This window comes from Microchirus variegatus (assembly GCF_963457635.1).
Source record: "Microchirus variegatus genome assembly, chromosome: 22".
NCBI lineage: Eukaryota > Metazoa > Chordata > Actinopteri > Pleuronectiformes > Soleidae > Microchirus > Microchirus variegatus.
Window position 1 is genome coordinate 9,097,174 of NC_139823.1, and position 22,115 is coordinate 9,119,288.

Genomic DNA, 22,115 nt, shown 5'->3' on the forward strand with positions numbered 1-22,115 from the left:
GACTTTAGGAGCTAAATGGATATATTTCTAGGTTGAAGCAAAACTGAAGATAAAATACATACTCAAAAAGGGACTTGAGTTTTGTTTTTATTGGAGAAGCTGTGGATATCCTGCTAGAGTGGAGTGGATGCAGCACTTAATTCAAGCTCAATTGTCTGCATATTCAGTGGGTTTAAAAAAAAAGACAAGCATTTGATTATTGCTTTGAAGCTATGATAATATATTAGTAAGCTCGCAGTTAAAAGAGTATTTTTTTGAATAATCTTTCTGTTTAAAGAGAACAAAAAAAGACAAAAACATTCAAAATTAAACCTTTAGAGTCATCAGTTCATAAAGTCTTGATTTTCAAACTGGTTTATTTTTTAATCTATTTGTATGAACACACTCATATAAAGTTACAAGATTTATAAATAAAACATTATCTTCGTCCATATAAAATTTTAACAAACTAATATCCCCATTCTGTAACTTGTTACCGCCCACGCTTTCATGTCGGAAACTACGTCATCACGGTGGCGACGACATTTACGACTTCCCTCCAATTTGGCGGGAGATGCAAGTAACCAGGAAGTGACCGTTGTTTGTTTTGCAACACAAGTATTCACACCAGATGAGGCAGGAAAACAATCTTAACCCTAGTTAAAATGGATAACGATGTCGTCGCGCAGACAAACGACTGGAGGAACACTAAAGAGGCGGCTGCGAGGTTTCGCCAGCTGCTACTTTGCTCCAAATGGTATGTAAACATGTGCAGCTACTAATCGAGATCCTGGCTCATTACAAGGCAGGAGGGAGCGTCTCACGCGTTTTTCTTAGACATAATGTCAACCCAGTCATTTTTTATCTTGTGTGCCACAACTTTTTGTCAATCACACGTCAGTCTATGAGTTCAGCGTTGCAAATATGTGACGTCATTGTTAGTGGTTAAAACTACAGTTCCAGATCTGCAAATCAGGGTTTCAGAAGTCAGCATGACGTCACTTTTGCCATTCATGTGTATGGCGTTTGTCATGATTGATATCTACAACTCAGTTGCGAATAATTGTAGACGTTTCCAATACCAGTTTCAGATATCTACAACTTCATTCTGACTGGAGCTGCAACTAACGATTATTTTCGTTTAATCGGTTTGGTCCTTAAAATGTAAGAAAATGTCAAAAAACTGAAATGTTTTGTCCTCAAACCAAAATGATTCAGTTTTAATGATGTCTTTGTTATGTGGAAGAAAGAAACAAGGAAAATATGCACATTTAAGAAGCTAAAACAATCAGAAATCATGATTTAATAATGAAAAACGCTTCAAATCGATTATCAAAATAGTTGACAATTCAGCTCTAATTCTGAATCTGAAGCTTAACTGAAAATATCTAAATATGAAAATTAAGATATCTTCTTCAATTAAGAATCATTAAAGAACTTGAATTAAGACACGTCACAATGACGTCAAAATACAAGACTATCTACAATTCCAAAATTCACTAAATAGAAGATGTCTATAATGATAGAAACCATAAACATGAATGGCAAAGGCATCGGTTAAACATCTGATTGTGGATGTAAACATTTCCTTGCAAGAGAGTTGCATGAAGACCACTGCAGAGTAAATGCAGTTAAAATGGCTGCTATCATAGCAGTAAAGTCGCTGCTGCACATGGTGTAGATGTGCATTCGCTTGTGTGATAGAGATGTGAAAAGTTCAGGTGAGGTGTCTGGATGTGACAAGATATTGAGGTATCTGACTGTCATACGGAAGGAGCTGTTTCACATTCTGGATGCTGCTCTAGTACATCCAGCCGGATAACGGGGGTTGAAGAGTCTGTAAGAAGTTGAGGAGAGGTTTTTCACTGTGTTAGTGGATTCAGGTACAGAAGTCTTATTGTTACTCTGTGCATGGTCTGAAATCCCAGTTACTGCTTTATTCTGCCTCCACCATCAATGCAATTACCAAATCAACTTGTAATGCAGCTGCTTGGGATGCTCTTAGTCAGAGGGGTTGACAGCAGGGTTAATACTCTCCTCACTGCCCAGCGCTTTGTTTGGTCCAGAAAGAATGTTACTGATGAGGTTTTCCCATAGCAATGTGTGCTCACATGAAACTAGTCATTATATTTAAGATATGTTCATGTGACATTTAATCTTCCTCATATTGTCAGTTAGTGTGTATTTGAGTATACATTTCCTAAGGAGCACACCGTTCTGGGGTGCTCTGATACTCGCTGTGATGGAGCCGAGTCAGCCGATCATGTATGAGTGTACTGACCATGTTTGTTTTTGTTTTTCAGTTCGAATTTAATGAGTGAACCTGTGTGTCTGGGTATGTGTGAACATATGCTGTGCAGGTAAGGCAACATCGGCTTCACATGTTTGCTCATTCCATTATATTTGTTTGTGCAAGGGTTTTATATTGTTTTACATATATTTTGCATGCTGATTCAATGGCACCCTAAACATTGAATGTAACCATTATTATTGTTTAATACTTGTGTCTTTCCTATGACAAATGCTGCAATAAGGACCTGTTGCTGAATTTTATTATCTGTATAATTAGAAAAAATAGATTAATCAGATAATTAGATTATTATATGTATTTATTTAACATATTTTGATTATTTTCAACCGCATAGCCAGTTATTCAATAAAGCAGTAATTGTTTAAGTGTACACGTGCAGTAGTAATAACAAATAATAAAATGCACCATACATACAAAGGACATGGAAATTAAAGCAATTTTATAAATTAGGAAAAGGTTTTAATTAGATGCAGTTATTTTAATTAAGGATATTGCAATTGTGTTGTATGATGATGAAATACTGTGTATGCATGGTTTCCTTGCAGTATGTGGTTAATCATGCCAAATGTGTCAAGAGCCTTAATTTATGCCCGCTCTTCATGACTGACTGGTCTTGAAAAAAAGTCAATCAATAAGCTCCTATTTATTTTTCCTGAACTGTGAAGTAGATTCCTAATCCAAATAATGTTAATTGCTCAGGTCCTGTGCTGGCCCCCAGGCAGGAGATGGCTGTGTGGTGTGTCACAGCCCTGCGTGGGTGAAGGACATCCAAATCAACAGACAGCTGAGCAGCATTATACAGCTCTTCTGTGGTTTGGAGTCCCAATTCAATCCCGTGGACCAAGCAGGTAGATAGTAGACATTATATAGTGGCTTGAAAACATAATTAAAAGTTATCTTCTTAAATCCATGTGTCTTATTCATTTGCTCTCCCCCATGATCCTCTGCTCACACCTCCTCCTATCAGTTTCCACCATTCTAATCCATGAATGACAGAATTAGTAGTTCCTGTGGTTTATTTTCTGTATTGCCTATCTAGTATCCTGTCAATGACAGTAATTGCAGTGCAGTCAACCAAGGTAGCATTTTAGTTTGCTAGTAGATTTCAGCATTGACAAAGAACTGTAAGCCAACTTTTCTCAGACCTCATGTTAAGCGTGAACAAATCTGTGGCTTTCTGTGATTATATTTAACACAGTAAAGACTTGCACTTAACTAATTTTGGTACTTTTCTACCTCTGTCAAATTTAACTATGATTAATTGTCATTTCACTGTGAACCTTCACGTCAAATATTGTAATTCTTAAGTCATCATAGTGGGTAGTTGAAGGTTATTGTTTTTTATTCAATGACTTTTAATTTATTGCAGATTCCTCTGTGGCTGAGATCCAGTCACGACCCGAGAGCCCAATCTTGAAACACAAGAAAAACGTCAAGATTTGGTTCAGCCCCCGCAGCCGCAAGGTACGCTGCACAGTGGAGAAGGCTTCAGAGGTCACCTTACCAGACAGCAGGTCTTCTGGAGAAACAGCTGCAGCACAGCCAGACACCATTACTGCTCTCCAACAGGACCTGTCTATTTACAATTTCACCTCATCCTCTCAAGACTCTGGCTCTTCTTCTCAAAGATGCAACAGTGAGAACACACAGCGGAGTAAGAGGTCAACTAAAAAAAAGGCTGCCAGCAGGAAGGCCATGGTGCAAGCACCCACTCGGACCACACAAAGGCAGACCAAACAGAAGGTAAAGAAGCAGACGCTGGAGACCATAAATAAGCGATGGGGAATCTCCGAGGAAGAAGATGCCTTAAAGGGAATGGAGCAGCACTGTGCAGAAGGGACAAAGAGGTCGAGTAAAAGGGTTTCATTCCAAAGCCCTACTGTCATCACTGACGAGCCTCAGTCTGAAGTGCCACAGGAGAATACGAATGACCTCAGCTCTGGCAGGAGCACCATGATGGAAAGCCCCGCAGGAGCCAGCACCACTGAAGTGAATTACCAAGCATCGGCTGATCAAAGCATGTCAGACGGTGTCATCCAGCAGAAGACGCCACCTGCGGACGACCTCAAGCCAAGCAGTGATTCTGAAAAACAGGACAATGTTTCTCCCTTAAAGCGTTCCGCAAAAAGAAACGTGGCGGAGGAGAAATACGGCAACCTGGAGACCACGCCAAAAAGACCAAGGGCTTCCCCTGGTGGAAGGAGAAAATCTCCAGGTCAGATATCGCCCGTGGTCCATAACTCTCGATTATTGATTAGCCCCAGAAATGAAAAGAGCAACAACATATGCAGAGAAGAGCAACGACGGAGCCCCTCGTTTGGTAGAAAATCCCTCTCACCAGGAAGTCCTGCAGTTATAAAGAGGAACCACAAGGGAGAGACCCTCCTGCATCTAGCTGCTATAAAGGTAGTGATGATTTTAGTTTTTCCCCCCTGAATTACATTCAACTTCTTATGTTGGTCGCTTCCCTATAATTCTAGATTAGAAAAATTATCTAATTCTTTAATTAGAACATTTATAATAAGTACACACTATTAGCATTAGTTAAGCATTAATAAATATTGAATTCATCATATATAATGCATGAATACTCATTAGTATGTAGTTTATAAACACAGTTATAAGTGTTTTACTCATCCCATCAGCTGAGTAACAGTGTCCAAATAGCTGCTGTACTCAAGCAGCCAATCAGCATCCACCTCCAACAAACAAACATACTTTTTACAAAACATAATTTCTTACTGATGAGTATTCATGTGTTATAAATTTCAATAGAGTAGAGTTCAATATGTATTAATTCTTAACTATTGCTAATAGTGTGTACTTGTAAGTGAAAGGTGCATTATGTAATAAATCTAAAGCAACTGGCCAGAAAATCCTCCCAATATGTCACAGAGACTCAGGAATAATGTTCATATAACAAACTGAACTCACCAATAACAACAGTACAGACAAAATTTGCATTATTATTTGCATAAAAAAATATTTTGCAGACTGCGAATATATTCATGTTTTGAAATCATGTTTTGGAATGTGGCGCCGTCTACCAATCTGCAATCAGTAGAGTCTCGGCTGTCGAGCAACCACGGGTTGCCAGTTACGTCAAAAAACGTAACCTAAAAGACCTTGGTATTTTTAATTTGAATGTAGTAACCGTTTTTGGCCACATTCTTACATATGGAACCTTTAGCAGAACATTATTTGAAATGCTATTGATGCCATGTAAAAAAAAAAAGTAAGTTCCAGATTTGATTTCTTTGATTTCTGCACCAATCACACATTTGCTGGTTTATATTTCTTCTGTTCCTGTGCCTCCGACATGATTTGTCTTCAGATGATTTGTCTTCAGTCATGTTCTGGTCTGTTGAGAATAAACCATTTTACAGTAATCCTTGTAAACAGAGCTGTAATCCCCCTCTGGATCTTAGACAAGGTAATCAATTACCCACTGCGGAGTGTGATTGATATAGACGGGGGCTTTGGTGCACTGGGATCAGCTGCTGTGTTTGAAGGGTTGCATTAACAAGTTTGCAATGCTGACCTCAGGTTTGTGCTTCAGGGAGATGCAGAAGCTGTCAAACAACTGCTGGACCAGGGAGCAGACCCCAACCTGAAGGACAATGCTGGGTGGACCCCGCTGGTAAGAATAATTTAAACAAATATTACATTTGATAGCTGTATTTATTGCGTTGGGACAAAGTCATACATGTATTAAATAATATTCCTACATGGTCCATGGGTTTCTCCCCTTTCCTTTTTTTTTGTTGTCACAAAATGACTTGACAGTTTGTCACAGAAACACCTTTGTTTTCTCTACTTTGACTTTATAGTGGTAGTTTGTGTTATGGCTTCTAATCTCGAGTGGATCAATCACTGTAACTACAGCATTTTTTAATGCTTGATTTACCCCCAAAACACATAGTCTGTGCTCTTTTTATTCTTTAGATTGAAGTTGTCTCTTAACAACTCACTGCCAAAGCCTTAATTGCTGCTGCTGTGCGACTGTTTGTTTCTTTAGAGATCGAACATCAGACTGTTTTCCACCGTATTATGTCAGCAATTTACTTCCTGTGGTTAGCTTGGCAACTCGATGTCAAGATTCTCCACTCAAACCTGAGTTTTCAATTTGAGTTTTGACAGTTTGCAGCTGATTTCTTTTCGAAAATTGCTGCCACTAAGTACAGAGCTTGACATGTTGATATCTGACTGATTGCATACATCTAGGAAGGCTGTGGAACTGACATGACAAGCTATAATAATTTATATCTGTTTGATGTGGGTTTTTTTGTTGTTGTTGTTGTTGTTGAGGCATATACTTTCAGCATCATTTTACCTGTTTTCAGTTATTGCCCATGCATGATAAGAACTTTGACACTTGTGTATAATCTGTTTGTCACCGACTGAAGCTGTGATAACAAACTACATATTACATCTTACATTTGTAAAGTACGGTTTTAAATTCGAGACAAAAAAACAATACAAGTGTATCTTTTTGTTATTTGCTTCATCTTATATTTTTGTAGTTTAGGGGATGAAATAATTCCACAGCGCGTGTGTGTGTGTGAACTACATAGACGATATATGAATTGGAATCAGGATTAACTTCCCACTTCATCTGACCAGTTTATTTAAAATACTACTGAATTAATACATTTGAAACTACATTTGCTACACAGAATTTAGAACATATACCTTTGAAAAGGGGAAACAAACATTCACATTAATTTATCTACTATTTATATATAAAATGGAATATAATGCCTGACAGTGTTTGTTATTTTTGTACTTATATTGTACATAGAGCAAATGTATGTTTCCACACAAAATAATCAGAATCTTTTGAACAGTTTGAAGCATCTCCATCACCAACGACATCATATGGAAGAAAAAAAACAGTATAGTGATTGAAAATAGTTGAGAATTTAGATTTTTTTTTGAAGCACAGGAATACCAGATCAAAGCAGAGTGTGATAACTTGTCATGGGTGTTCCTTTTTGTTTCAGCATGAGGCGTGTAACCTGGGTCACATGGCAGTTGTCGAGGCATTAATCTCAAAGGGAGCCCTGTTGAACACACCTGGCTATGAAAACGACTCTCCGCTGCACGATGCCGTGAGGAATGGACATTCTGCCATCGTCAAACTGCTGCTGCAGCTGGGAGCCTCTCAGAATGTGCTGTAAGTGTTATTATTATTATTTTTGTATATATAAAATGTATAAGGGAAACCACAAAATCAGGATCACACCTGTACATGTAGTCTGTCATCCTGTAAAAAAGGATCTTGTGCAGAACAGTAAAACTTATATTTTCCAATATGGTTAACTTATTATTGATTAATGAGAAAAAAACCTGAACCCTGTTTCATATAGAATTAGATTAATTTGAAAAATGTTCTACTTATGGCTAAAAATACTCATTGAGTGGAAAACCAGACCTTTCAGCTTTGGTTTATTGGCTCTTACATGGGACTGCCCTCATCATTCAAACAGGTATCCATCTGTTCTCTGACAGGTTGGGCCAATCACAGCCTTTTATCATAATGGTTTGGGTTCGGCATTTTCTTTTATAACTATGACAGATTCTGACGTCTGAGTATTACAGCAGTAATACAAACAGGACCTTTTTTGTCGCTGTCATTGGTTGTAGGTCTTAACACCAACAGAGGCATTTAGGTCAAAACATCTACTGAATCAAATTATTTTACCATGATATTTTTGCTCAGTGTATCTGGTCTCTGTTATTTTTCACTCTTCAGTGTAAATGGTTGACAAGATGGTTAAAGGTGAAGTAAGTAGTTTATAGTGACATCTAGAGGAGAGGCTGAAATTTACAACAAAGAACTGCTCCTCTGCTCACCCCCTCCCTTTCCTGAGTGCTACGGTATCCTCAGCCGGTCAAATGTCGTCCTCGTCGTCTTTCTCCGTGTCAGCAGATGAGGTTCTAGTATTTATTCAAATGTATAAGTAAGTCTCGCTGCTAACAGTGGCAATGCAACAGCGGCCCGTGACATGTTATTTTACATGACTTTTTGAAACACTACGAAAATGAAACAAAAACTATTGTACAGCGACCAGACAACGCAGGAGCACATAATATGTATAAAACAGTGGATATTGGGTCATATAAACCCATTAATACTACGCAGTGTGCATTTAACAAACACCCCAAGTCATTTTATTTCATTGCACTTATTCAATAAATCATCGCGTTTCCATTTACGAGTCATCGCACCATCTTTATTATTAAGAACAGGGCATGTTGTAGTGCAGTACATAGGTGCATAGAAGTCGATTAATGCTGAGTATTTGTTGGGCAGTCAGTTGATGCTGCATCAGCATTTCTGGCCGGTGGAGGCAGAGTAGATGTGTAGCACAATGTCCGTAATGAGGGAGAAAAAAGCTGGTTTATCACTGGGATCAATAGGGGAGTTGACCAGGGGTCACAGTGTTGGTCTGTTAATTCTCTCTTTACGATCACTGAGATGCAAGTTATCAATTTTGTCCTTCATTTAATTTAATTTGGCTATGTACTTTGATGTGACCTGATTGCAGAATCTTACATTTTTACCGTTATAACATGTTTGAAATTGAAAAAAGCTGTCAGTGAGTGGGCCAGTCTGACATGACTCTGTAAGATAAATACAATCCTTGCCTCAGGCTCCTTCTTTCCACATGCACTCGGCAAAGCAATCCCTAATGTCATGGTTTGTACTCAGTTTAGGGCATAGACGTGCACGTTTTGCACATCATCGTTTGTCTGGGTTTTTGTTTGTGTGGACTTCGAGTTTGAAAGAATGTGGTTCAAGGTGAGTTCGGTTTGCTTATTTTCTTCAAGTTTTTATGTTGTCTATGAGAGATACTGAAGGAATTTTAAAAGAGGCAAATCCTTTAGTGTAAGGTTTTGTACAGTTGGCCGTTCCCTTACCTCAAAAACAAATTTTTGCATTTTGATAGAAGCTAGGTAACGTACACAGCAGGACTCCTTTAGTCTAAGTCCTGTCAGAAAAACAACTTGATCACAAAAATCCTCTCATTTTGCCATGATAAAATAACATAGTGCATTAACATGTCTTTGCCGAACAAAGTCAGTTTTGCAAATGGTCGATGGGGAAACAAATCCATCGATATCATTCTTATAAAAATTTCCATGCATACAACATGCAACAGGAAGGGAAAACACTTGCACACACATTCATAAATATAACACTCACATTTTAAGTCATAAGAGATCACTAAGAAATAGCAAACAAGCTGGAGGAACAAATGTTTGTTCGACACCAAAACTCACAGTTGTAAGGTAAATAGAAACACTGCTTTTTGTCTGTACACCGCAGGAAAATCGCCTTCTTTATAATATTGATATGATGCTGCTTTTGACTTCCAGTGAGTGGATATTATTTTCATTTTCTCTCCAGCCTTCCAAGTGCACTTCATCATGTATAATGTCAATGTTGAAGTCTCTCCCCTCTTATCAAAACAGAGTGTACAGCTCTGAAGATTTTCAGCTCTTATTCTTCTTGTTGGAGATGTATATGAAACAGTTTGCCTTCAAGAAAAGGGCAACTGCATGTGTGTAATCTACTTTAACATTAATATATAACATTGTATTGCACAGATGAGCCAACCATTAGGACAAATTTGGAGTGGATTTTTTTCAAAGATGGAAATTGTACTGATGAACCCTTTGATTAGAAATACACCCAGGCCTTGTTCAAAAGCTCCGTTAGATGCTGTGTGATCTTAAGCCGAGTTTGGATTTTGAATAGAATTCCTAAAATGCTCGCCGTAGGCTTCCACTGCAGGGATGTACTGTAAATGCACATCTGTAGATTGAATTACATACAAATTTCAATAGTCTGTGAGTGTGCAACACTTCTCTGCCTTTCTGTACTGCTTGAACTTCATATTTAATTCTCCTTCCCACAGTTGGATTAACAGTCATCATGGTTACAGTGGGTATCCACTCGAAACACCACTGCTATCCTCCCACTGGTGCGCTTAGGCAGAGGCCTGTGGGAGAGCGTTTGTGACTTTACCTCCTGCACATTTTTTTTTTCCCATGCTTTATTAGTTTTCTTGAGCTATTCTTCTCACGAACAGCTGCCTAAACCAACTTGTGTGTGTGTGTTTGTGTGTGTGTGCATATGTATAAGTATCAGGGACATTTGTGTTTGTTTGTGTTTGTGTAGGTGTTTGTGGCTCGGGTAGGAATCCAAATGAATTATTTTATGGACCAGTGGACCTATTAATTGTCCCCCAGGTGTTATCTTTGCTGACGCCTAATCTTTTCGAGACAACCTGCCGGGTTTGGTTCTCCTATCCGTCTCCTCTCCTCCTCCTCCTGCACTTTTTTCCCCCCATTCTTTTTCTCCTCTACCTCTTTTCTTCAAGGTGACCATATTGTAGTTTGTGGCAGCATCCTCAAACTTAAGGGTTGACATTTTGAAATTGTGACATTGTGTGGTATGTTTTATCCCTGAATTGATTACACATAAGTGTGTATTGTGTCACCATTAAAAGACTGTACTGAATCTCTAATAATGGGAATATGTAGGGGTGGGAAAAATAATCGATTCTTCGATGCATCGCGATTCTCTCTAGAACGATTCCGAATCGATGCGGATAAGTTAATAATCGGAATTAAAAAAAAATAAAAAATTTACTTCGCCTGCTGCAACATTCTGTTTGCTTCGCTCGCTGCAGAGCCAGGGTTTCCCCCAGTGTATTATAAGCCTAGCGGGCCGCCAGGCTTTGCGTTGCTTGTTTATTTATTTGAAATAGATTTTTTTATACACCTCAGCTTTTTCTATACCGGGGAACAAGAGTGCACGTTCCCCCATGTAATCCGCGGAGCGCACGCTTGTCCAGGTGCCGATTGAAACCCAAGTCACACTATCAAGTGCGTCATTATTACGGTTACATCGTTCTTGTCAATAAAGATATTATATTTAGGGATGCACCGATAATTCGCACAGTACCTGTTAAACGCTGGAAAGTCTCTGCGCAAAAGTGAAACTTGGCTGCGTGCGTCACAGATTATGAACTCCCCGCAACATTCACTTCACACCAGAGAACATTCTCTCTCTTTGAGCAGTTAACTAAAGACATCAGCTCATCGGATGCATCGGTTATTCCCGTAATTGCAGCGTTAAAGCGTCTTCTTTCACACAGCGATTTAACGCTTCACGGAGTGAAAACGATGAAAAGTGCGCTCTGCTCTTCAGAGTCTGTCACCACGTTTCACTCAGATCACCTGCACTTCATCGCGACTGTACTCCATCCCCGTCATAAAGATCATTATTCTTATGTGGGGATAAAACACGTAGAGAAATGATCCAGGCGGCTTTAGATCAAATCAAAATCAAATGAGCGATTGGAGACGCAGGAGCGACGAACGGCGCAGGAGAGGGAGAAAAGAACAGCGCAGGGGCGGTGCGCAGAAATAAAAGGGCTGTCTGCACCAGATGAGGCAGATTAGGGGGCACTACCACATTTATATTTATGTTGCTTTATCTTACTTTTAAATGAGTAGCAAAGTATTAGAGTAAAAAATTGTTGCATCGAGATGCATCGATAATCGGTTTAGAATCGAATCGTTGACCTCTGAATCGTAATCGAATCGTGAGGTGCCAAGAGATTCCCACCCCTAGGAATATGGTACTCAACACTTTGGTCATTAACTGAAGAATCTTAAAACGTCGGCCCTTCTCTGTAATGTTATGCAAACCTTTAATACCGAATTTTCTTTCTCTACTAGTGACTCTGGTATGTTGTGTATTATGAGTGAAGTAGAGCACGGATTTCATTTTCGGCCTCATATCAAACAATTATACTCCAAAAAGTGAATGACACACATGGATGCACAGTTTCACAGAACAAGCCGTGTGTGACACCGTCGTCAAATTGTTTTTTTTTTCTCTGAGCACCAGAGTGGCAAAAATCCTGAATGATCAGTCAGAAAAATAATCTGCTGAGACTGATGCAATTATATACAGTAATATTTTGACTTTGGTGCATTGTCTTGTCAAAGTCACATATGCCGTTTGCTGGGACATCATCAAGGACCAACTTTTCTTGCTAATGAAGAGATGAGAACAAGTCCAAACAATTTCAATTTGAAGTTCTGAATAGAATAGAATCTGAGAATATGGTAGTGATTGGGTAACGCTTTATAATAAGTACACACTATTAGCGTTAGTTAAGCATTAATAAATATTGAATTCATCATTTGTAACACATGAATACTCATTAGTATGTAGTTTATAAACACAGTTATAAATGTTTTACTCATCCCATCAGCTAAGGAACCTGAGAGGTGTCCAAATAGCTGCTGTACTCATGCAGCCAATCAGCATCCACCTCCAACAAACAAGGGACTGCTGTCTCACCTCTGCCTGTGTCCAGCAGTCACTCAACACATGAGTAAAACATTTATAATATATATATATATACTACACGCTTTCCTTTTAACAATTAATGTTAGTTGGGTGTTTCAGAAAAATCAGGAAACTGTAGCCAGTGTTAATAATTTATTCATTTCATGTTTTGCCCTCGCTGTGGTCACAAGCCGCTCTGCCTTGCTGCTAACGTGCGTGTGTGAAACTGACACACTTTCCCCTTTGCATGCTCTTAACAGTAATCTGTATGGAAAACGTCCTGCAGACTGTGCAGCGAGTCTGGAGATGATGAAGATTTTCCAAGAAGCCACAGAGGGAACCCAAAATGCAAATGCATCTTTTAGCCCCTCAGCCAGTCTCTCTGTGGTATGTTTACACGTCTCTTGGAATTTGTAAGGCCAACATGCTGATTTTCCTTTCTAAAAATGTGTTCTTATGTACCTTTCCTAGGTGAGTGACTCGGTGAGGAGTAATGAAACTGTGGTGTTTCTGCCCAGCAAGTTGCCTCGGCCAGTCCAGTTTCAACTGGACAAACTGGGGCAGCAACTGGGAGGAAGGCGGGCTGACAACTTTTCTGGTTCAGGTAGTGTTTGTCAGACACATCCTCCTCTGTGAGCTGAAACCTCCAAGCGAATCCCCTTAGATTACATATAATTGCTTTTTAATGTTGTTATTTGTGACACACGGTCTCGCAGCAACACTGCAGATTCACTGCACTACCAGCCAATTACTGTTACACTGGGACCTTAGCTGGTAGGTTTGTTTACTGCCAAACACTCTGATAAGTAATCAACCATTATTTAAGTGCCCAGGCTCCATTGAAAGATGTATTAAATGGACAATTTTCAGACTTAACCACCCAGTGGGTTTTGCATCACCTTTGAGGTGGAATTTTTTTTATCTGAATGGACTTCAACAATACCTACAGAGCCCAGCTTTAAAAGCTTTACTGTCGTACGCAGACACTCTTGTGTTGTAAAAGCCAAGAGAAGGCACTTGAGCATTCTCTCTCATGCAAGTTCAGCAGTAACTAACAAGTGGTTTTAGAATATACATCATAGTGATACAGAAGCTCCTTCACTGTTGCACAGTGATGACTCGGGGAACGCCAGAGAGCAAATGTAATTGAAATAATTCCTCATAAAATGTTTGGAGGTACTGTCACGATGATGAATCAGCGCTAATGAAAAACACGAATGTTTCTCACAACTCTCGTTCTCTGACTGGAGGGGGCGAACACTGCGGAGTTTTACGTTTTGAATTCAAAGCGACAAATCCACACAAATCCACCATTAGTTCACAGTATAAGAAGGCTTTGCCCTGGGGATATAATTATGTTCATTCTGTGCTTGTCAACGGTGCTCACTTGTTGAATGAAGAGCCAGTAAGCCTGTATTTAAATTTTAATCAACTTATAATTATGTGTCCTTGTCTGAAGCATTTTGTATTAAATATGCCATTGCTTTGGTTTTTCTATGCGTTTGCATGAAATGTTTTCAGTAATGGACATCTGTAAATTATTAACACAGTGAGACTTGCACTAAGTATGTACATGTTGGTTGTCTGATCCAGACATTTAAATGTGTATTGAGAGAGACCGACAACCGTGTATGTTCAGGATAAAATGTAGTATTTTTGCTTTCAAATCAGTTTATTTTGCCCCTCCATCTTCCTCTCCCTCTGTCTAGTTGTCTCAGTTTGTGTAGTTGGAGAATCTGACAGATACACAAGGAGGAGCCATTCGTGCATTTGCTGCACAATTCATTAGTTCATTTTCAATTTGGCTTTTCTGTGTGTCTTGTCTTCTTCCTTCAGTGAGCCATGTTGTGGTGCCAGAAGGACACATGCCCACCACCTACTCCACCCTCCTGGGTATTCTTGCTGGCTGCTGGGTTGTCAGATTCAGCTGTAAGTACGGAGTGAGCTATCGACTTTAAATGTTGTCTGACACAATGTTGCTGTTGGAATGTGGTTAACTTCCCACTGAAGTGAGGCAGACTGTACCCACATTTATCCCCAATGTTCCAAGCACTGTGTCCTAGATTTTTAGGATGGATTGGAGTTAAGCACAACAATGAAATGGCAATCATGTTTGAATATTTATTGCGCTCAGTTCCCCAGTGCTTTATTCCTGACGGTCATTAATTCAGTGTAGATTGCTTTGACACTCTCTTCCATCAACGGAGCTCAGGATAGCATGAGGCAAATTTGTGAATCAAATGCTTTTAGACTCAAATGACAAGAGACAATCAATTTAAAAAGAATTAACATCATATTTTCCTTTTAATCTATATGTTTTTTACCTAATAGTTTGATTATTAGATAAAAAGCAAATGTCGGCTTGATTAATTTCCCATACTCTTTTTTTAAAACTGTGAAACTCCATTAAACCTTTATTTCCTCTGTTATTCACTGTCTTGAAGGAACACTTTAAAAAATAGAAGTATTGCTTGAACTGGCTCTCTATTGCACTGAGACAAGAGCATAAAAACAACACATCTGCATATGTGACGCGATTAACTAAAGCTGGTTAGCTTGGTTGAGCATACAGAAGTAGTTACTGCATCATGTAGTTACTGTATCTCTATTTGACAAGTGTGCCGAGTCATTCGAGAGTGTCCCAACCACAGGAAAGAGTAATCCCATCTGTGTCGGACAACTATTGAACTGTTAGAACCAGGAAGCAGAACAAATGGATTGTGCTCTGCAAAGAGTAACTTTAGTATGGATTTTTGGTTCTTCTCTATGTCCCAAATAACATTTTACCTGCCTGCCGCCTCAGCCTCAGAAAAAGACTCTCATGGAGTTATTGTATAATATTCTGATTAGACAACATTTTGTCATTTTTCAAATAAAGGTAAAAGGTACCATATAATGCAAAATCAAGTTCTTAATAATTTAAATCCTTATATTTGGGACTCTGGAGGTCCTATCAGTCGGCAAAGTGTGAAAAAAGATGACTCGCTAATGTTTTTGTGGTCCTCCTCAGTCTCAGTACAGGAGATGAAACACGATATGTTGACTTCCGTGCTCACTGGGACGCCACAAAGAGCTAAATTCCTGGAATTGTTGTCTCTTGGAGCTCCGCTTTGTCCATAAAACACGCGTGAGTGCTGGCGAGGCCAACTGTATCCGAAAACCGCGAAAAGTTCTATTCTTGGCTCCACAGTGCAGCACAGCGTTCTACACAAACTTCCAGCCTCAGAGGATTTATCTGTCCAGTGGATACATGTTATATATGACGGCAATGTGCCTGCTAGAGCCTGCAAATTATCACTTTTCCAAATGCTAACTGCTGTTAGTAGCCTCTGTGGCTGATGTAATTTCCTGTCCCTTAAGATTAGTTTTACTCTTTTTTTTTTTTTTTTTTAATAGATACTGCTAAAGAGGGCTGTTTTGGCAGCGTGATTGAACTGCTGTGGTGCTTCATCCTTATGGTATTTTGACCAAAGTATGTCACAAACATGTTCATTAGGACACCAGGGAACAAGTTGTAGAAATAGGGGATATGATATAATATGTCCACTTTAAGTATTCTCCTGGCTGCAATGAGGGATATAAAAATGATTTGATGCGAGTAATTCCTCATCAATTGCTCATCATGTTGGGTATAGGAACTTGAATTTCTAAATACTATATACTGCTTTAATACAGTATTTTTGCAACATGCAAAAAAAACAGCAGGTGGGTGACTACGGGAGGGGATTAGGGAATCAAACTGCTGAAAGGATTTGATATCACATGTGATCAAAAGATAGTTGGCTCTATTTTGGTGTTTGAGTCACAGGAAGATGGAAATTTCTGATCATTGTCAAACCATGTCAACAGAGGGAGGCCTTCAGGGGAAGTAAATCGAGACTAGCTGTCAAAGAGTATTCCGGCACCTTGTTGTGCTCCTCACTGTGCGTGTGTTGAGTAAAAAAAATGTTATACACACTTATCTCCCTCTTTGCAAGAAAGATGTTCCACATTTCGAATGTGTGTATTGAAGTATGCGGATGTTTCGCTGTGTAAGATTTGGTGTCTGGACCACAGTCTGCCCCTCCTACTCGCCACGCAGGCTGAGCACTTGACACGGCTTGTCTGCTCCATGACAGTCACTGTGCCGTCCTATCTGTCACTGTCCTTGTGTATATGGGTGAGCACACACACACACGCAGCTGAGCTCTCGCTGTCACCTGCCTTTGTGTGTCATCGCTGTCAGCCAGGCCAAGGTTTTTACCTCTTCATTGCTTCTGTGCTTCCTCCGCGACACATTTCCCTTGGAAAAGCAGCCTCACTGTTCTATTTGAGATCCATCATGAAAATCAACTTTATCCCCGTTTTTAATGGGACTCCATTCTTGCTAAAAGCCTCAGCTGAGCTTTCATGAAAGATCAAATGTTGATCAAAAGCCTTTTATCCGTCATGCAACTTTTTTTTGGGAGAAATGCACTTAGAGAATGTATTTTTCTCTGAGCTGGAGACAGAAGTTTTGGTCTAGTTTGGTATAAAAGTTGAAAGAGAGAGAAATGAAACCACACATTTTAAGCCCAATATTTAAGCGTGTTTATTCTTTCCTTCAGTCTAATCGCTAAGGTAGACTAACTAAATATGTACTGACCCAGTTCAATGCCGACACACAAACTAAGATTGATTTTATAATCCCACTATTTGGTGGAAAACCCCAAATGTTTTACTCTCTTTTTTTTCTTAATCTGTAAAGCTTTTTTTTCTCTGTACTTAGATGTTTGTCAATGCTTCACCCAGTGCTGACACATGGAGGTTACAAGCATCCGTGTCCTTCACCCCAATACTTGGCTGCTCAGGGACGAACGCGGCTCCTGTCAGACACACTGTTATTTGAGAGTGAAGTTGAACCGGGGTCTCCACTGTGGCTGGTGTTTCGCTTCTTTTGCAATCGCAATTCTTTTTTTTATTTAGCATAGATGGTGAGTGCGTCAAAGTATCGGCGTTGACCTTCAGAAAAAGTCATACTTGTCAAAACCTATTTTGTAATGGTTGATTTTAATAACGAAATCATAGTTCCGCTCGGTCTCCTGCTTAATCGAAGAGGTGGGTTCATCTAACCGTTCACTTATTCATTAACTCGAGGAGCGAAAGGGTTTTTCGATGTGTTCCACTTTAAGTCTATATGAAGGTAATTAGCGAACATGCTAATGACTTCTCAGCGTCGTCCAGAGTGATTAACCCGCATATTGCCCCTCCTCTCAGCCCAAGTTTCTGGCAGAGTCCCAGAAAATGAATGCTCTAATTAAGGGAAATGAAGAAATGTAATTTAACTCCACCCTCTAGAGGCTATATGAATGTGTGTAATTTACTACTTAACGGCAGGAGCTGCATTGTCACACACTCACACGGCCTAATCTTTTCGTGTCGCCTTATCTTGCCGTCGCATGGAAGCGACGACGTCGAACACTGAACTGCAACTGAAGTTGTAATTAATTACTTGGTTGTTTGGATGTGGTGAAATGTAGAATGTGTAGGTACCTCGACGATGAGTCTTAGACCTGTGGTTTTATTTTATTTATTTATTTTTTTAATCTGTCATTGGTGAGGAAATGCGGTTAGAAATACTCTGCATTTAAACGTGTCTCTTTAAGCTCAGATCTCGCTGACATTGTTGATATTTTCTTCCTCTAACCCACAACTAGTTTTGAAAGTGTTCAAATTTGAAACTCTTCCTCCACAACATGACTCTGAGTGACAGAACACTCACTGAGAACAAGTCTTTTTCAGGAGCATATATATAAAAAAATTTAATCCGTGACACCAGCAGGGTCATTAAAATACGTGATCCCGTCTATATCTGCCTGTAGTTTGGAAACTTTCTCTCTGTAGAGACTGAATACTAAGGTTTTTCCTCTTCACTCAGAAAAGCCGGGATGCTGACAGTCGCACTGTTCCAGCTTGACTCGGTTAAATTTCTGGAGGCATAAAGCGATGGTGCTTGATTTCTGCTTAAGCTCAAGACCCTTAAAATGAGCGTCGCATCATTAACTCCATTATGCTTTGGGCATCTTTTGCTGTCAACAGCCACAGCTTTGCCAATACTTGAAACCTTCCAACTGATTGTGATAAAGCGGTCAGGTTTTGTCGTCCTCCTTGTCATTTGTGTTTGTGCCTTGTCGCACTCTTTCAAATCAACATAATTGTGCCGTGGCTCTGTTGTTCTTTCTCTCTTTGATGCCAGGGGTGGAGGCGTGTCTGCAGGCAGGCCAATGGATGCCCGAAACTGAGCATGAAGCAGGAGAAGGTCCGCAGCGCAGTCGCATCAACAGATTGAGCTTGGTAAATGTTACACAAGTGCTATATGTGAATTAAGAGCTGCTGTCCTTGACTTCTTAAATAAGCTAATTTGTGGTTACAGATATGGTTTTGTATTGTACAGTCAGTTTATATTGATAGAAAGAAACAAACAGATCCAAATTTAAACATCAGAAATGTTCCAGTGATGGAAGATAATGTTTTTGTCAGTATATTTGTCTATACTTGTTATTTAAACCACATAGATTAGCAGAAATCCACCTATGGCAACAATATAAACGACTTTCTGTGGCTTCAGTCTAAAAAGTTCAGCAGGGCTTCAATATTATGACCATAAAACGTCCCCAAATGTTCAAAAAATGTTGTATAATATCGTACGGCATGAATGCAGAATGTTTTGATTAATGTTTTGCTGCGTGAAGCACGTTGAGAAACAAACCAACTGTAACCCTGAACTTTTGTAGCATAACCCAGAGGAGCTGTATGGCAGAACATATGGCAAATGTTGGAATCACTTGTACTGGATGTTAAACTGAAAGTTACTCTGCCAGCTCCTCAGTACAAAGTCTGCTGATGACGCTTATTCAGGAACAGAGCAGACCATTATCAGGAAGATGTGCAGCGTGTGATTTAGTGTGTTGATGGTGTCTCTCATAATAAGAGACACTGACATTTAAATACAAAATAAATTAAGCCTGAGGTTTGGACACTGCTATGCATTCTATGCCCTATCTTGTCTGCCACATGCTCAAATCAGGTGCCACCGCTTGCCGAAACTATTGAGTATTTCTAGCATGAGAATGTCTGACTCCCAATACCCAACCAGAGCATCATGTCTGCACAGTGTCCATAGGCCATAAGATTTTTTCTTCTTCTTCTTGAGCTGAAAGCAGAATTCAAATCAACGTGTCACCAAAGAACAATCTTACAAGTCACCTCACAGCCTGAAGCTCTGAGGTTTACATAATGACTGCAGCGAATGAAGCCAGATTCACTGCTGCTTTAAACAGCAACATTTAGTGCTTCTGAAGAACAACTTGGTAAAAATGTCTTTGGCTCTGCAGTAACGTAGTAAATACAGAGCATTTATGTACACAGGCTCTTGGTAAAATGAGAACCTAGATTTAGTGGCATAGGAATTATTCAGCTTTGAGCTTCATCATAAAAAGAAGAGGAGACTTAAGTCTTCCTGCTCTCCCAAGGACTGAGGCACAATCCCTGTGCTGGCATACTAACAATATTTGATTCAGTCTGACAATAGACACAGGTACCTTCCTCTGCTAAGAAATCACCAAATTCAGAGTTCTTGAATTTCTTCTTTGTAAATCATCATCTTTTGTAGCTCCCTCCACTCTTCGATGGCTGTTTCTTCTTCCTCCTGGGCTCCTTTAAGGCTCCTACCAAGGACGAGCTCACTAAGCTGCTGCGGGAGGGTGGAGGTCAACTCCTGAGCCGACAGCCTAAGCCTGACAGTGATGTGACACAAACCCTGAGTGCTGCTGCCTATCATGCTCTGCCAGGTTCTGACCAGGCCCTCTGCACCCAGTACATCATTTTTGACCCCCAGGGCCCCCACAAACCCAGAGTGGTCAGACGAGGCAAGGTATGGTCCGCACCCTCCACATGGATTATTGACTGCATCGCAGCCTTCCAGCTCCTCCCTGTACCAGAACCAAAAACACTGGTCTAAACACCTTTTTACACACGAAAGAATAGTTTTTTTTTTGTTTTTTAAGGTTGCTTCATTTAGCATGGTCATTATGTCTGGGTTGCTTTTTAAATATCTACTGATTAAGTTGACACAAATCAAAATGCAAACAAAAACTAAGAGAATAAAATGGTCATTCATCCAAACTTGGACATGTTTTTTTTTTTTTTTTTTTTCTCCAGTGAGCAAAGAGTGATGTATTTTTTCCTATTTTAATAACCTTACAGTTCTTTTATTAACCTGTAGTTCCCAGTTTAAAGCATTAGGGGTTTAAACGAAAGAATTAGGTAATTATAACATTTCTACTACTAATATTTACACAACCTGTGAGAAGTCACCTCTCTTACAAACAGTAAATCATTTCAAGGGATCACTGTATTTTGAGATTAGAAATCTCAGGTAAATTATCTTGAAATGTCCAGTAGATATTCTTTTATATTCAAGGAAATTTACATTGAGGTTTTCTCTTGATTGCAGATCAAAGAGCACCAACTATGAAGCGTCTCATACTCATGTGAATCCCCGTACTTTTAGTGTAAAAGAATAACCAATTGACTCCAAATGTCGCTCTGTCTCTTTTAAAGGGTAAAGGAAACGCTTGACCAGGTTATAGTTTTTGATGCACAATAACACACAGAACAACATCCACTATCCGCTGCTGCTGCATTTCCGTCTCAAACATATTTAAAGAACTGTCGCACTGTAACACCAGCTTGTTTTCTGCAGCAATATTTAACAAGTGGTTTGAGTGTACACTGTTTTTCTTCGCCGTAATCTGCATGGGTTAACCAGGAGGAAATAATTATCTAATTATCCAAATGAAAAGGCCGTTTGATACAAATGGAGGGCGCGTGTCCCCCTACAAAGACCAATGGGTGTTCAATATGCGGTGTAGAATCGCAAAAACAAAGCAATTAGTCGTTCTGTCAAAGCTTTTGCACTCGCTGTGAAGAAGAAGTAAAACTTTTCTTTTGTGTCCTGTGTGTGTGTGTGTGTGTTCTGCACGTATAATATGTGTGCTTTAAAAGGTCTTCTGCTGGACCTCTCCCAAGATGAGATTCAATGGGATGAGTCAGGGATGCACCTAATTGCTATTGATTGCAATGTGCTGCATAAAATTGCTTCCCTTTTCTTGTCCACGGCAGGAGGTGGGAGAAGGCAATTAGCAGTGTGGACGAGATAGAAGCCCGGACTGACTTGTAATGAAATAGAACGGTGAAATGAACCTGTGAGTAATGCCCTTGAACTCGCTGAGCATTACAGAAACCACATTAGCCACTGGTACTTTCTTATTTTCTCTTAGAGAGCTATGAGCCAGGGAAACATTCGTTCAGAGATGTTGTGCTGCGTTTCCCACGTCAGCCGTAAAAGTTTGCTGTTTTCCTGCGTGGTTTTATAACAAGATATTTGCTCAGTAAGTATCATCTTTTAGTTTCAGCTGTTTCCATAGTTTG

General features: G+C 39.6%; 1 protein-coding gene across 1 annotated transcript; it reads left to right on the forward strand.

Annotated features, from left to right (window-relative positions):
* Window positions 1-644: 644 nt before the first annotated feature.
* Window positions 645-20,643, forward strand: bard1 (BRCA1 associated RING domain 1; the record flags this gene model as incomplete). Its single annotated transcript, XM_083908848.1, has 11 exons — window positions 645-736; window positions 2,283-2,339; window positions 2,990-3,138; window positions 3,660-4,696; window positions 5,850-5,930; window positions 7,294-7,466; window positions 12,926-13,052; window positions 13,137-13,269; window positions 14,502-14,594; window positions 18,880-18,977; window positions 20,296-20,643. The coding sequence occupies 11 exons, from the start codon at window positions 645-647 to the stop codon at window positions 20,641-20,643; spliced, it is 2,388 nt and encodes a 795-aa protein (XP_083764974.1).
* Between the last annotated feature and the right edge of the window lie 1,472 nt (window positions 20,644-22,115).